Consider the following 17,380-nt stretch of genomic DNA (forward strand, 5'->3'; position numbering starts at 1 on the left):
TTGTAGGAGTGAGTTTCCTGTTTCTTTGTTGGCAGTTAACTGGGGGCTGCCTACAGCCCTGAGATGTCTCTTGCCAGACCTTACACGTGAATCCCTGCATCTCAGAGGGAAAGGTAAAATCCTCATCCTCATGCTTGGACCTCTCCTGTCTTTACTCTTTTTTTTTCCCATGGACACTGGTAGGGTTTGTAACCTGCTGAGCCACAGCAGGAACTCCCTCCTTTCTCTTTCTTTACTGAATTTCTCTGAGTGACGCTTCTGTTTTCCTCTTCTACCATCAAGGGCTCATGCAATTACCTTGGGCTCCCTTGCATAATTCAGGATAACCTTTCTATTTCAAGGAGAGCTGGTTAGGAACCATAATTCCATCTGCTAAGTTCCTTCACAGCCAAATTAGTCTTTGAATAACCAGAGGATGGGACTCTTGGGGGGAGGGGACATCTTCAAAATTCTGCCTACAATAGTATCTGGACATCTGGACAAAACAGGTGACCAGCAATAACCACATCTTAACAGTTCTGCTGGACCATGATCTTATTTATTAGTTGGCATCTCAAAATGAATATTAGCTCAAATTTTAAATATGTAATAATTCAGTATAGTGACTCTTACACTATAACATACAAACTAGATAATAAAATACAGCCAAAATAATAACTACCAGAATGTCTAAGTGTAGGTACAGGTCAATGGGGGTTATTGTGGGTTAAGAGTCATGGAAATAAAGGCAATCTTTCACTAATGAAAGCATCTGATATTTGGCATCTGCTATTTCAAAGGCAACAAGAATTTTCTGCTGGTTTTTTTTTCCTATTTGGAAAATACATTTGGCTATATTTCCAGGAATATTATAATTGCTTAATAAGGGATTCAATGTGGATTACATTTATCTTTCAAAGCAGGTGTGAAGCAGATGAAACAGCTTGAAGAGCAAGTTTTGGTCTTTGGCTGGAGAGATAATCTTACTCAGAGAGGCACATTTGGTAAAGTTTATTCAAGTCTTTGCATTTACCTACCGCTCATATAACATGCACACAAGGTATTCAGTATATTTAAAGATTTTTAAAGAACAAAAACATGAGGACTATATTAAAGTGTGCAAATAAGACTCTGCTAAAAATAGTAAAAAAAATTTTTTTTTAATTCTACCTTTAAATTGGCCATGTGATAGGATGAAATAACATGAAAGGCCAGCCAGAGGATAAACACAAAAATTTGAAGCATCAATACCAACTGTACCAATGTCTATATTTTATAATATTCGTTAAAGCCCATTGCCAATTTCTTCTATGGATGAAATTTCTTCTATGATATTTACTCTTGCATTATATATGGAAGCACAACTTTCTGAAGAAATTAAGATTGGAAAAATTTTAGGAGGAGATGATTAGCATATTTAGATTTTATAATATTTTAAACACCATTTCAAGTATCACTTCCTTGGATAACAGTGTGATGATTACAAATGTCTCACCTCTTACTCAAAAGATTGTAGTCAGAAATCAGTCTAAGTTAAATTACTTAATATTAAATAAAATGAAAAGCTCAGTTCCTTAGTTACACTAGCCGCATTTCGAGTGCTCAGTACTGAACATGAGACTAGTGGCTACTATATTGGACAGCACAGATATTGTACATTTCCATAAGAGCTGAACGCTTTTGGGGGCAGCACTGACCTTCAAAGGACTATTAAGTAGCCATAAAAATATTAACTGGGAGTTCCTGTTGTGGCTTAGCAGGTTAAGAACCTAACATAGCATCAGTGAAGATGGCAAGTTCTATCCTTGGCCTCGCTCACTGGGTTAAGGATCTGGTGTTGCCTCAAACTGCAGCATAGGTCACAGGTGTGGCTCAGATCTGATGTTGCTGTGGCTCAATTTGACCCTTAGCCTGGGAACTTCCATGTGCCACAGGTGGGGCCGTAAAAAGAAAAAAAAATTAACTATAACAATCTGGAAATTACTTGAGATAAAATATTAAGTGAAAAAGAAATAGGCTATGTAATTTGTACATAAATATACCATCATTGTAATGATGTAAAAAATCCAGATTTGTGGCTTCAATCATGTTACTTAGTACCTCCCACATGAATTAGACTTGTTTCTTGAACTCAGAAAGCTTGTAGTTCAATAGAGAAAGACAGATAATGAAAGAGCATGTGTGTTACGGCATTACAGTGCTCTGATGGAGATTTGCTTTGGGTAGCCCTTACTGGGTGGGTCTCAGAGGAAGCTCCCCTTCCCCCAACAACCAAAGCCATTAATTTCACCTAGGAAAGGAAATCAGCAAGGACATCCCAGAGGAGGGTTCATTTGATCTGACTCTTTTTTAATTTTTTTAAAACACACCTAATTTTATTTACTTAATTAAAAAATTTTTTTATTTTATGATTTTTCTTTTTTTCCATTATCTCCCTCTTAAAATGTAAGAAGCTGCTTTCCGGACAGACCGAGAAAGGGAGAAGAAAGTGGGTTGCAAGTCAGAAGGGGAATGGGACCAAGCACTTTTTAAGGTCCAAGGCTGACTGGGGTTTCCACCTTTAAAGTTTAGAACTCTCTAAATGCCTTTTCACCTGAATTGAACTAAGCACTGTGAGTGAAGAAAAGCTTGAAGATATAAACAGGAGTGGGATGGCACGATGTGTTTGGAAGAGTCTAAAGCCCAGGTGTGAGGAGAAGTAAATCATTTGTCAGGCAACAAAATTTGGACTTGACCCTGTAGGAAATGTGGAACTGAAGATTTTAAACCAAAACACAGGAGAAAAGCTCAGAAGAAAATGCTAATAACAATAGGGTAAGGAATTTTCTTTATGATTATCAACGATTTCTTTTCCTTTCCATCATCATAAAAATCTCCTCTAATGGATGTATATTTGTTTAATAAATCTATTAAAAAAACAACAACTGTGTAATCTACTGGCTTTCCATGATGTATATGGTAACAGTTAGTTGCCACTTTATATTACTGGTTAAAATTAAGATCAAAATATTAACTAGGTTTTACTGATTTATTTTCTTGGACCACTCATGGTTCTGTATTCACTCATTTAGTCCTCATAAACTATATGAGGTAGTTGCTAAGAGCCTTGTTTTATTGATGAAGAAACAGAGGCATTGAGAAGAAACCTGTCCAATAGTGCAAACGGATTAAGAAGCAGAACCAAGATGTGAAGCCAAGCAAGGTGGACTTGCAGCCCCCAATTTACCTTTTATGAAATTATGCTGCAATTCAAATGTCCACCATTTCATTCTGGTTTACCCTCACTTGTTACATTTTTGAGAGCATTCATTTTTATTATCTTTAAGGCAGGTCCTATTTAGGTGGAAGAGATAGGATGACTCAGTTTGAAGAAATCCGAAAGATCAACCACAAATTTGCATATTATGCCCACTTACTTCCTCAGGGTTTTTGCTCAAATCTCTCTCCCAGACCTGGCCTGGCACTGGTACATCTGGCTCAATACAGATTTGCAGAATGAGTGAATGAATAAATTGAACACTGAATTTTAAAAAATGCTAAATTTTACTCAGCATACCAAGATGACTAGAAAATCAATGGTCAGTTTTATTTCATTTTCAAAAATTAGAAATGGGAGGAGTTCCCATTGTGGCTCAGTGGGTTAAGAACACGACATAGTGTCCATGAGGATGCAGGTTTGATCCCTGGCCTCACTCAGTGGGTTAACTGCTGCAAGCTGCAGCTTAGGTCACAGATGCAACTTGGAGCCAGTGTTGCTGTGGCTGTGGTGTTGGTTGGCAGCTGAAGCTTGGCTTTGACTCCCTAGCCTGGGAACTTCCATATGCCACAAGAGTGGCCCTAAAAAGAAAAGAGAAAGAAAGAAATGGGAGAGATGGAACGTGTGTGTTATATAGTTCTATGCTACTGAGAAAATTCAATTAAGCCGGAATATTTTATACTCCAGGTATTCCAGATAATCAAAATGCAGTAGTTTATCTCCAGATGTGATTAATGATGAGTCGGTCCATGGACAGAATCTTGCTGGGCCAGATGGGAGTGGTCCAAGCAAGTGCCATTGAAATCATTTATTTTAGCATTTCAGGTAGGATGAGAAGGGAGGCTCTTTGAGGGTCGGGAATAACACAACACTGAGGATTCTTCTAAAGACCATGGATCCAGGAGGTAAAGGGTGCATTCTAGAAACAGGCATCTATCTGAAAAGAGGAGGAAATTCCTGGTTCGTGTTCATTGGGTTTGATATGAAAACTTATAAAAGTGAGTCGCTAACAATGTCAGCAACAAAGGATAAAGCTGAACATTTTATGCTGTAGTCTCTCGATTCACCTCTCTGAGGAAGGCAAGGCTCACGAATGAGAAAAGATCTAAGAGGCCTGTTCAATATTATAAAGTGAAGTTTGGAGCCAAAAGCAAACCTAAGACTGTATTTCCAGAATTGAAACCATCCAAACAGTTCTTTTCTTCTTTTATAAAATACATATTCTTTGGTGGGGAAGGACCTAAACTATCAATTTCACTTTAAAAATAAGAGTCTTGATGATTCAAATTCCATTTTACAGGCTTGATGTAGAAATGCTATTGATTTATATAAGCTTACGCAAACCCTTTAAATATTTAAATATGCGGTGTATATTTGATTCCTTATACTTTGAATAACTGGGGTAATTCAAGTATTAAGAGAGCATTATATTAATCTATTCTTACCTGGAGGGTAAGTAAGATGCTGCTCAATGTATAGTTTCTATTCCACTTACGAGGGTTGTCCAAAAAATCTATACAAGGCCGGCCAGTGTATGGGTCTACTGTATCAAAATAATAGTTTAATATTGACACATATAACAAAATTATTATGTAAACTTATGAACATCAACATATGATAGGCAAAGTTAGAAAGCAAATGAGAAATCAGGAAAATTATTTGTAATGAATGTGACAGTTATTGGGGGGCTGCTGTCAAGAACATGGATTTGGGTGTCAGATACACACAAATTTGACTGTTGACGCCTCTGCCTATCAGGTATGTGACATTGAGCAATTAACTTTATCCTCTAGGAGTTCCTGTCATGGCTCAGTGGAAACAAATCTGACTAGTATCCATGAGGACACAGGTTTGATCCCTGACCTCACTCAGTGGGTTAAGGATCCAGTGTGAGCTATGGTATTGGTCGCAGATGCGGCATGGATCTGGCATTGCCGTGGCTGTGGCATAGGCCAGCGGCTACAGCTCCGATTTGACCCCTAGCCTGGGGACTTCCATATGCCGTGGTGCGGCCCCAAAAAGAACAAAAATTAAAAATTAAAAAAAAAAAAACTTTACCCTCTAGTTCTCACTTGCCTAATACATGAAATGGGGATATAATTAAAGTATCTATCTTCAAGGAACAGGGTACTTAGCATATAGTGGATCCTCAAAAAATGATGGCTATCACTATTAATGATACATTTATTAATGAAGAAATAATTTTTGTTAAATGAGAAAAACATTTATACTCCAATAGAACAATTTTACAATAAAAAGGTAAAACTTTTTATTATATTTATAGTTGTACAACCATCACCACAATCTGATCAGGAAGAAAATTTCGAAAAGGTGAAAAGAGGGGTCTTTAACTCATTGTATTGTAAAACTACAATAACTGTCACAGAGCACTGGGACACAAGATTAAACAATGAGATAAGCAAATTTAGAAACAAATCCTAGTCTGAATTAAAATTGTTGTACACCAAAAGTGAAATTATGACTCAGTGGTGAAAAAAAAAGATGATCGAGAAATGGTACAGGAGTTCCCAGAGTGGCTCAGCGGAAACGAATCTGACGAGCATCCATGAGGACACAGTTTCGATCCCCGGCCCCACTCAGTGGGTTAAGGATCTGGCGTTGCCATGAGCTGTGGTGTAGGTAGCAGATGTGGCTTGAATCTGGTGATGCTGTGGCTGTGGCGGCAACTGTAGCCCTGAATCGACTTCCATATGCCACAGGTGCAGCCTTAAAAAGACAAAAAAAAAAAAAAAAAGTATAAAAAGTGTTGTGCAAACTACTCAAGGTCCTCCAGCATTTGCTCTTTTCCATTTCTTCTCTCTGTAATAAGAAAAATGGTGCCTGCCCCTAACCCTATCCTCCCATACAGTTTTAGATGCATACATGGTTGCCCACATTTTCCCAGCCTTTCCTCTAGCAAGAGGTGGCCAGGTGTCTTCTACGTCTTCTTCTCTTTTTTTTTTTTTTTTTTTGCTATTTCTTTGGGCCGCTCCCACGGCATATGGAGGTTCCCAGGCTAGGGGTGGAACTGGAGCTACAACTGCCGGCCTACGCCAGAGCCACAGCAATGCGAGATCCGAGCCACGTCTGCGACCTACACCACAGCTCACGGCAACGCCAGATCCTTAACCCACTGAACAAGGGCAGGGACCGAACCCACAACCTCATGGTTCCTAGTCAGATTCATTAACCACTGCGCCATGACGGGAACTCCTTCTATGTCTTCTTAATCATGGGATATTGGTAGAAGTAAAGTGTGCACCTTCTAGAGCACATTTTCTTTTTTTTTTTTTTTTTCATGGGGTGAAGTGTCATTTTATTTATGTTTTACTTTCAAATAGTGTAGATAAAAATATGAATACTTTTATGTTCACACAAATATTATACAGGAAGAGTAAAATAAAGGACATAGAGTACAATGTTAATTAAAAAAGTATATTGTCTCATTTAACCTAAGTGGGTATTTAGGTATTGCAGGTTTACAGTGTAATGACCATAGAAACAATCCAGTAGCTGACATAACCAAGCAATTATTTTTCCTCTGACATAATGTCAAATTTTTAAAATTTTATCAGCTAAAACCTTTATTAACAAAATTATCGCAAAATTAAATTGTTGTTGGACTAGAAGCATCCATTCTATGATGAACTGAAGTGTAGAGTCACCTTAGTTTTGTTGAAGTTGGACACAAACTCTTGTCCACTGAACACTTTGTGTCCCACTGGACTATCTACTATAACTAGTTATTGACTGTGAAAACCAGGTACAACCCAATCCTTGGCTTTCAGTCTTATGTCGAGCACATTTTCTTAAGGAAGCCTGTCCTGCCCTCTTCTCTTTTTATCCTTCCCACTGGCTGGAAACAGTGACAGAGTAAATGCCTTAGGTCCCGAAATGGAACCTACACGTTGAAGACGGCAAAACCTCCCAGCCAGCTTTGTTCTTTTAAATACAAATTGGAAAAACATATAGAAGGTTGGCCTCACACAGTTCATTAACAAAATCAGTGTTTGGAAAAAGTACAACTAACTATGAAAAATAAAACTATAGAATCAGAAAATGATGATTTGACTGTTTTGAGAAAGGGTCATATAAGCTTAAAGATAATTGCAAACGTCTCAAAGGATAAGACGAATAGATATGACTACATAAAAATTTTTAAATTCCTGATGTTAAAAAGAAAGCATAAATGGAATTTTAGAATTAGTGATAAAGGCAAATATTAGGACACATCTAGGACAATGTGATAACATTGATCATAAGGCTGACAATTCACAAAATAAGAAATACAATCAACGGATGTGAGAAAATGTTTAACTCACAAGTATTTAAAGACATGCTTATTAAAACAGCAAGATTCTTATCAATTTGGCAAAAAATTTCTCTCAAGTTTCAGTGCTCAGTGGAGAGTGCTAAAATGAGAACTTTATATACACTCCCTGGTGGGAGTGAAAATAACATCTTGAAAGGCAATTTCATTTCATGTATCTAAAAACTCAGAACCATATAGAGCCATCTTTTGGAGTTTGGGAGCTAATAAATGAGACTCCTTCCCTCCCAGGTTCATCATACAATGAAATAGGCCACAATGTTTAAAGATGTTCGTGAAGAATATCAACTTTACCGTAATACTGAAACGGAGAATGCATTTGATCAAAGGCTTTAATTAACCTCCACAAAAGTCACCCTGATTTGAACCTAATCCCTAAACAGAAGGCCTGCTTAAGATTCCTACCCGGAGAAATCAAGGTTGCACCCACCCTAAGGCCAGGCTGTTTGCAAAGAGAATGGAGAGAAAGTGCTGGGCCACGCATGCTCAATTCTTGCTCCCATGTCCCCAGTTAGATAAGTCACTCTAGGAGGAGTGACGGAGGAAAAGAAGAGTAATCACAAGTTTTCCGGTACTTTTCCCTCCTAGAGACAGAGATTCTCTATTCCCTATGGCAATGAGAGGGGTAAGGATTGAGGATAAGAATACCACCCCCCCCTTCCTCACCATATTTAATTCTACTAATTCTAACACCTAATTTTACCCTTTAAAAATAGGTTTTAATTACAAAAATAATAATGTACTTGGAGAAGAATAACATGAAAGTGTATAAGGTAATGGAGTTCCCTTTATGGCTCAGAGGTTAATGAACCTGACTAGGATCCATGAGGATGCAGGTTCAATCTCTGGCCTTGCTCAGTGGGTTAAGGATCCTGCGTTGCCATGAGGTGTGGTGTAGGTTGCAGACATAGCTTGAATCCCACGTTGCTGTGGCTGTGGCTGTGGCATAGCCTGGTGGCTATAGCTCCAATTCAACCCCTAGCCCGGGAACCTCCATATGCTGTGGGTGTGGCCCTAAAATAGCAAAAAAAAAAAAAAAAAAGAAAAGAAAGAAAAAAAATCTGTATAAAGTAAAATGAATGTCCCCTTGCCTATTAATGCCGCTCTTCAGAATCTTACCACCTGGTATATACAAACACACACATACACGTATATTTTTGTTTTGCTTTTTTATTAAATGGGATTATATTTTACATTTTAGGTTTAAAAGTATTTTTTTCACTTAACAGTAAATTGTCAACGTATTTCTTCTGGACATGTTTATTCAAAAAATATTTGAGCACCATTATGCCAGGTAGTGAAGAGTCTAGGGATATAACAATCACCAAAAAGTAGAGTCTTCATATATCTTCCTTGCTATGTTTAAAAGCAATGAATATAGCTATAGGGTGTTTTACCTAAAAATTCCTGTATTAATGGACTTTGGAGTTATTTCCCTTTTCCCTATCTCCAACATTGTTAGCAGAAACAAATGTCCTTGTTAATTGAATATTAATAAGAATGTTAAAAATATTCTTTGGCAAACTCCAAAACCATTAGAACTAATAAATGAATTTGGCAAGGTTATAGGATACAAGATTAAGATATAGAAATACCTTGCATTTCTATATACTAATGATGAAATATCAGAAAGAGGAAGTAAAAACAAACCTCATTTAAAAGTGCTTCCAATCCCCCCACACTCGGAATAAACTTAACCAAGGAGATGAAAGACCTATATGCTACAAACTATAAAACATTGATGAAGGAAAATGATTATTCAAAGAAATGGAACAATAGCCTGTGCTCTTGGATTGGAAGAATTAATACTGTTAAAATGGTCATACTACCCAAAGGAATCTACAGATTTAATGCAATCCATATCAAAATACCTAGGGCATTTTTTACAGAACTAGAACAAATAATCCTAAAATGCACACGGAACCACAAAATACCCTAAACTGCCAAAGCAATTTTGAGAAAAAAAGAACAAAGCTGGAGGTATAACCCTCCCAGGCATTAGACTATACTACAAAGCTACAGGAGTCAAAACATTGTGGTATTGGAACAAAAACAGACACACAAATCAGTGGAACAGAATAGAGAGCCCAGAAATAAACCCATACACTTATGGCCAATTAATCTCCAACAAAGGAAGCAAGAAAATACAATGGAGAAAAGACAGCCTTTTGAACAAAGTGGAAAAGTGGACAGCAACATGTAACACAATGAGATTAGAACAATCCCTCACATCTTATACAAACTAAACTCAAAATGGTTTAAAGACCAAAATGTAAGACCAGGAAAAATAAAACTCCTAGAAGAGAGCATAGGTGGAATGCTCTGAAATAAATCATAGCAACATTTTCTTGGCTCAGTCTCCTAAGGCAAAAGAAGTAAAAGCAAAAATAAACAACAATGGAACCTAATTAAACTTAAAAAGGTTTGTACAGCAAAGAAAACTATCCACAAAATGAAAAGACAACCTACAGAGTGGGAGCAAATATTTGAAAATGATTCAACCAACAAGAGGTTAATATCTAAAATACACAAACAGCTCACACAGCTCAATATCAAACAAACAACCCAATCAAAAAATGGGTAGAAGACCTGAACAGACATTTTCCCAAAGATATCAAAAGGCTAACAAGCACATGAAAAGATGCTCAACATCACTAATTATTAGAGAAAGGCAAATCAAAACAACAGTGAGATATCACCTCACATCTGTCAGAATGGCTATCATCAACATTACAAATAACAAATGCTGGCAAGGATATGAAGGAAAAGAAACCTTTGTTGACGGTTGATGGAAATGTAAATAGCCACCACTACGCAAAACAATACGGAGGTTCCTCAAAAAAACTAAGAATAAAGCTAGCCTATGATCTAGCACTTCCACTCCTGGGCATATATCCAGAAAAAACAGAAACACTAATTGGAAAAGATATGTGCACCCCAACAGCATTATTTACAATTGCCAAGACATGGAAGCAAACCAAGTATCCCTCAACAGACGACTGGATTAAGAAGATGTGATGCACACATATACACACTAGAATATTACTTAGCTATAGAAAACATAAAATAGTGCCATTTACACACAATGGAAGCTTACTTAGCCATTTGCAGGAATGTGGATGGACCTAGAGAATATTATGCTTAGTGAGATAAGTTAGATAAAGGCAAATAACCACTTATAAGCGGAATCAAAAACTAATACAAATGAATGTGTATACAAAACAGAAACAGATTGACCGATAAAGGAAAAAAAAAAACACTTGTGGTTATCAAAGAGGAAAGAAAAGGAGGGAAAGATGAATCAAGAGTATGGGATTAACAGAAACTACTGTGCGTAAAATAGATAAGCAACAAGGATATACTGTAGAGCATAAGGAATTATACTCATTATTTTGCAATAACCTATAATATAACCTATAATATAATCTATTATATAATCTAATATAATAACCTAGAATATAACCTAGAATATAATCTGCCAAAGTTCTGCAACACTTTGCTGCATACCTAAAACTAACATAATATTGTAAATCTATTATACTTCAAATAGAAGAAAACATATTCTTTCATACTTGTGCTAGCATTTCTATGAAATAATTTATAAACATGGTATTACAAGGATTTAGGACTATTTGCACTTTATATCTGATATGAAACTGTCAAATTGCTTCCCCACAAGGTCACTCTATATATCATTATATCAGAGAACTCTTGTTTGCCCACCTGTACTGTAACTGTATGTTATTATTATTTTTTTGGCTATGTCCACAGCATGTTGAAGGTCCTGGGCCAGGGGTCGAACCCATACCACAGCCCCAACCCAAGCCACAGCATGACAATGCTGGATCCTTAACCCACTGAGCCACAAGGAGGGAACTCCTGTGTTGTTGTTATTATTATTATTATTTGTCTTTTTAGGGCCACACCCATGGCATATGGAGGTTGCCAGGCTAGAGGCTGAATCAGAGCTGGAGTCAGAGGCCTACACCAGAGCCACAGCAACGCAGGATCTGAGCCACGTCTGTGACCTACACCATAGCTCATGGCAATGCTAGATCCTTAACCCACTGAACGAGGCCAGGGATCGAACATGCGTCCTCATGGTTTGTTAACTGCTGGGCCACAATGGGAATGCCTGTGTTATTATTTTTAACATTTATTTTCTTTCTAGTGAAGCTGACATCTTTTTATGTTTATTTTCACTACGTTTTTTCTATCAAATGTTGGTTTATAACCTTTGCCCATTTTTCTATTGCTTTATGTTTTTCTTATTGATTTACAGGTGGTCTTTACATATTATAAACATTCTAATTTATGCCTTTCAAATATTTTTCCTCACTTTACAAATGTCAATGCAGTTTTGTCTCTTTATAATGTTGTTAGTTACAGAGACATTTTTTAAAGTTTATGCAATTTAATGTGTCATGCTTTTCTCGTAGTTTCTAGGTTTTGTTATTTTTAGAAAAGCCTTCCTCACCAGCATATTAAAAATTCTATTAGGTTGTCTTCGTTTTAATAGTCGAAATTTTTACATTTATAACTGATCAACAATTTGCATAACTTGAAGTTGCAATCTAACTTCTTTTTAAGATGTTAATTTGTCAGTGCATCATTTTTTTTTAAGTAAAAAATTAGATCCAACTAAAATACTGAACAACGCAGGAATGGTTACGTTTATCATTCAGTCATTAAAAGTTTTCTTTGAAGAATGTTTAATAATACAGAAATAAATGTATTCTGTCATTTTAAGTAAAAAAGATATAAAACTTTATGTGGAAATACCTCAACTATGCAGATAAAATGCATATGCAGAAGAAAGGAAATAAATGTGGTTAAATGTTGAGAGTTGCATCTGTCTGAATTAGGAATCAGATGGATAATTTTTTATGCCTTTTAATATTTTCCTGAGTAAGTACGCTGACTTTTATAATCATAACAAAGTGATTAAAAGGAATCATTATTAAACACTATAAAGAATAAGGTTAATAGGGAAAGAGCCCATGACAATAATAACTTCATTTGTTCCTTACCATTTGGATGAAAAGGAATCGTTCTAAATCGCACAACTGGAGGGACAAAATTGTACTCTGATGTAAAACTTATTGTCAGTTGGAAGAATGATCCTATGATATAGAAATAAACATTTTTACTAAAGTGTCACGTACTGATTAACTGTAACCTGATTAACACTGGAGTTTCTTTGCACAGTTTTGACTCCCCAAGGTCCCAAGGATTTTATGAACAGGTAAATTGGATTATAGACCCCACTAAACAGTGTAATAAGAGTCCTCACAATCTAATCTCCTGTTTTCAGCATTTCCATTCCCACCAGTCCTTTCCACCCACAGACTCTGTGGAATCTCATATTTACTGTGTCCCCTTCATTGTGCACCTCATATTTACTGAGCTCATTGCTTCAGAACCCTCTCTTGTATAGAGGCTTTTGCTAGGCTCTTTGCTCTGCCTGGATCACCTTCTCATTCTAAATCTGGCCATCACTCATACATTCTTCAGGACTCAACTCAAGTGTCACTTCCTTGGGAAGCTGTTCCTGAATCTCTAAGGCAAAATTAATCACGGCCTTCTCAGTCATCCATTCAAAATCCATAATGGCACATTATATTTTACTGTAATTATCCACTTAACCTGTTTTTCTCTCCTACTTCACCCAAACAAATATATCCTGTTAATCTGCTTCTGTACGAGTGCATGGTCATTAAAGTTTATAGCACCCTAGTCTTCTTGAGAATTTGATTTGTGGAGATTTGTGAGAAAATCAAAGAGGGAAAAGAATGAGACATAGCTGTGGGATTTTTATGCCAGTATGTATTTTAATTGCCCTTCTCTGGTTTCATGGAAGACTGTGAGATGATATTTTCAATTGATATGCTTTACGTTCTGCTTCTTAAAAACATGATATTAAGATGTGGCATAAAGAAAAATTCAGGCCTGAAATTCACACCCATGTTAACAAATAGCAATAAAATTAAGCCATACGATGAAAAAATAACATGTGAATACTTTTAGAATTCTCAAAAAAGTATATAATGCAACATTAAAGAAATTAGACTAATAACATAAAGACTTTTAAAAAAGTAAAGTATGTTTGAAAGCACAAACCTTGCCAAATTGTATTCTGCAGACCTTTAATATCAACTTCCCATTCCAACAAATCTTCACTGATAGGAAAGGCATTAATACCCTTTAATTAAGAAAAATCAAAGCAGAAAAAGGATTAGTTATTGCAGCTTTGAAAATCAAATATTAGGTTGCAATAAATTCCCGAAGCTCTGCATTTTCTTTTTCTGATAAATTTCTTTATTTTTTGATTTGGGAAGGTGTTATATATTGTCTTACTTCACAGAAGTTAAGGCAGATACCAGAAAACACACAAAAAAGTACATTTAAAATAAATCATTAGTGTGGAAATCATGAGTGGGATAGGAAGGTCATGAATGGAATGTGTGGCTTATGCAAATCAACAGACAATATAAGATTCAAATTTCGAAAAGAATAGTTAGAAGCATGCATTTCTTCAAAGCCTTTAAAAGCCATATGGAGGCTATATAAGTATAAAGTAAGAAAAATTTCATTAAGTAAAACACAACTCCAATAGCACGCTCATATATAAGAATAAAACACTTGAGCTATTATTCCAATGGAGAAACAAGAATACATTTCATAGATAAAGGTTATTCATTACACTGAGGAATATGCTTAAACATAGTCAATAAACACTCTGAGCAACCACACAGTTATTAGCTATGTTGAGTGCTAGTCTGAATAACCATTACATCTTTTATTATCTACATCAACTATATTTACATATCATTTCTCCCTTCATCAAATTTTCTTTCAACAGCAAGCCACAAATTCAGGTGGAGCAGGAACAGTATCCAATGTTACTTTCACGCCTCTAGGATGTTTGATGTTGAACTCAGTAATTGTTCCTAGCATCCACTAAGACAATGCTTCCACGGCAGGAGTGGAAACCGAGCAATGCCATTGAACTATACCTGAAGGAGCTGTTGATAAGGACTCTACACCTTCCTATGCACAGCTTTCTAGTCTTAAGTAGTCCCTTGACCCTTCCATTTTTTAAAAATTCTCCATATTGTTTGTGATGAAACAGCTATGGCACCTGTGGACATTGATAACATCATTGGTGGCACCTGGGGTAAAGCCTTCCTCTGTGTTAAACTTGTAAGTGAAAGGCACTTAAGTACTATATGTGACAGCAGTCGGCAAAAAGTGCACTAGACAGGAAGGAATAGAACCCAAGCCTTAAGAGCAAGGGATTTTGGAGTTAGAAAACCCCATGATGGAATCTTGTGGCCAAATTTTGCTGAAACTTTCTGAGGTGTAGGTTTCTGGCAGGTGAAACAAAATGCTACATACTTATTTTAGAGTATCTTAATTAATGAGTTCAACTCTGCACTTACTAGTCACTTACTACCTGATAGACCCTGATATTCAGAGATTAAATGTACATAAATTACTCTGCACAACGTGTCCAATATTATTAACTATTATTATCACGAAGTACTAATAATTGTTATTATGAAATAGATTATCACAGTGAAATAGGTTCTCTAAACAACAATTCTGCACTGGTAAATTAGGTTTAACTAAATTATGCTTTCGATAAATTAAGTGGATTAAACAGTTTTTTAAAATTCCCACTCCAATGAAACACACCCTTCAGGTCTCCAGTACTCACCTTATAATTGTTCCTCTTCAACTCTTGGAAGTCTCTTTGCAGCAATATGTAAGCTCTGCTGTACATGATAAGGCAACAGAGGATCTGGCACTGGTCCTCGCACTCCCAGAGTTCACTCTGAGGCAGATGTCTGAGATTTTGGGTCACCTTTCCAAACCTAGTTAACTGACATAAGTTAGTTGCTTTCTAAAGAGCTTCAGAACGCTGTGTGCCCCAGAGATATGTGACTCTAAGTTGGGCATAAAACAGTGACTTTCTTTTCTCCCCTGACTCTTCTAAAGGAGTACTTCAGAAGGAAAGCTTGGACACTTTCTCCACTGTGGTGTATTGCTGGAGTGTCAGCCCACAGCCCAGTCAGAACGCAAAGTGGATGACGATCTGGGACCACCCGTGCTGTTTGTGCGTGAAGTGGGCGTGAGAGGCGTAAGCTTAGGGCTGTCTTTTCCGGTGGTTGTCTCCGCTTCACAGGTGTAACTCACTGGGTGCCCGCTTAGCTGCAGGACGCAAATCGGTTGCCAAGCAACAGGACTTGTGGGACTGGCGAGAAGGAGGTGGGAGCTTGGATTCTCCTCACCCAATCAGCGATATGGGACAGCCTCTGGAAACCTCCGCAGCCAATCGTTCAACCGCTTCAGTTTGAAAGGCCAATGAGATCCGTTGCTAAGGAAACCTTCCCCCTCCACACCCTTGCCCCGCTCGGTCAGCCAACTTTGGACTCTTCCCAACTAGGGGGTTGGAGGGTGGAGGTAAAGTCAGAGAATCCAACAAGTTAAGTCCGTAAATCAGAGAAGGCTTCGCTTGTAGTCCTTCACCGAAATAATCCTTTCTTTTTCTTTGGATATCAGAAACTATCAGGTGATAAATGACCAGTAGTACACGTCTGCGCTTGTTTATAATAACTTATATATGTTAATGTTCATAGTATGTTCGCATACATTATTGTGTCATCCAATTCTACAGTTACTCCGGGAGAATGTGCCACAACGGGGAACTACTACTTAAATTTTCTCAGATTCCCATCTCTTGCCACAGTGCTTTTGCACCTGCTATTCCTTCTGTCTAGACATTTACCACATTCCTTCCAACCTTCCTCCCGCAATTTTTTCTTCCCTCATCGTTCAGATTTCCCTTTGCCTATAATTCATTATGGGATCCCCTAAGACAAGAGTAAGCTCCTCTCTTATAATCCTAGAGGACTCTGTATTGACCTCCTGGTTAGTGTTTACCTGGCTGCATCACAATTGCCTGTTGCCTTCTTCAACTGACTGTGAGCTGCTTAAAGGCGTTCATTTGCCAGGGTCGACAGTGGAAAGTGGCACCCTTGTTTAGACTGGTTTTTAAAAATTACTATTTATGTACTAATTTTTTGTTAACCGGACATCAGTTCTTTTAGTTCAGTTCACAAGTATTTATTTAGTACTTCTCATGTACTATGGAATGATTCAGATGACGTGACTGCCTTTTTGGCTCCAGTGTTCATTGAAACAAGGATACAAAACCAAAACAGATGTACACAACTAAATCATAATTTCAGATCTCAGTGCTATACAGACAGTAAAACAGGAATGGGATGGAGAGTGGAGTAGGTAGTTAAGGGTTAGATATGGGGGTCAGGGAAGGACTCTGTCAGGAGTGGACTTTGGGGTGACACACGAGAGATGAGAGGGAGCCATGTATATGAACTATTGAGGACAGAGAGTTCCAGCAAGAGGAAAACATTAGTTCTCAGTCGGGTAAAAGCTAGGCTTGAAAAGGGAACCAGGGAGAGCCTGAGAGATGTGGTTGTAATGGAGCCTTACACCCAACACCTGGGAAGTTTGGGTTTTATTTGAATAGCAATGGGAGCATGGGGTGGCTTTCAGCATGACAGTGCCATGCTTTGCTTCACATTTGCAAAATTACTCTGGCTGCTTTGTGGAGAGTGGGTTGTGGGGGAGACCATTTAGAAGGCTCCCATGGTCAACCTCATGTCCAGATAAGGTAGCTTAGAAATTCCCTCAAATATTTTAACTTGGCTAACACTGGGCACAATAAAATTATTTGAGTCTGTTTCAGAAAACTGCATGTAATTTTTCCTAGTAAAACGTCAACTAGG

General features: G+C 37.3%; 1 protein-coding gene across 15 annotated transcripts in view; it reads right to left on the reverse strand.

The window, feature by feature from the left end:
• Positions 1-15,795, reverse strand: part of UBE2U (ubiquitin conjugating enzyme E2 U) — a 72,273-nt gene extending 56,478 nt beyond the window's left edge. For 10 of the 15 annotated variants that reach the window (XR_014808090.1, XR_014808089.1, XM_084964847.1 and 7 more), the window contains exons 1-4: positions 15,286-15,795; positions 13,686-13,767; positions 12,596-12,688; positions 4,681-4,778 (exon numbers count right to left, since the gene is read on the reverse strand). Coding sequence is in view for 13 of the 15 variants with exons in the window: in XM_084964847.1 (XP_084820973.1) it covers positions 4,681-4,778; positions 12,596-12,688; positions 13,686-13,767; positions 15,286-15,351 (339 nt within the window). In the remaining 2 variants the exon portion in view is untranslated. The remainder of the gene's footprint in view (positions 1-4,680; positions 4,779-12,595; positions 12,689-13,685; positions 13,768-15,285) is intronic. The other 5 variants (XM_084964848.1, XM_084964851.1, XM_084964853.1 and 2 more) reach the window with 2 other exon arrangements.
• Between the last annotated feature and the right edge of the window lie 1,585 nt (positions 15,796-17,380).

This window comes from Sus scrofa, chromosome 6 (assembly GCF_054392235.1).
Source record: "Sus scrofa isolate SSC_HxYL_T2T_F1_AM1 chromosome 6, Sscrofa_HxYL_maternal_Yorkshire_Landrace_v2.0, whole genome shotgun sequence".
Taxonomy (NCBI): Eukaryota; Metazoa; Chordata; class Mammalia; order Artiodactyla; family Suidae; genus Sus; species Sus scrofa.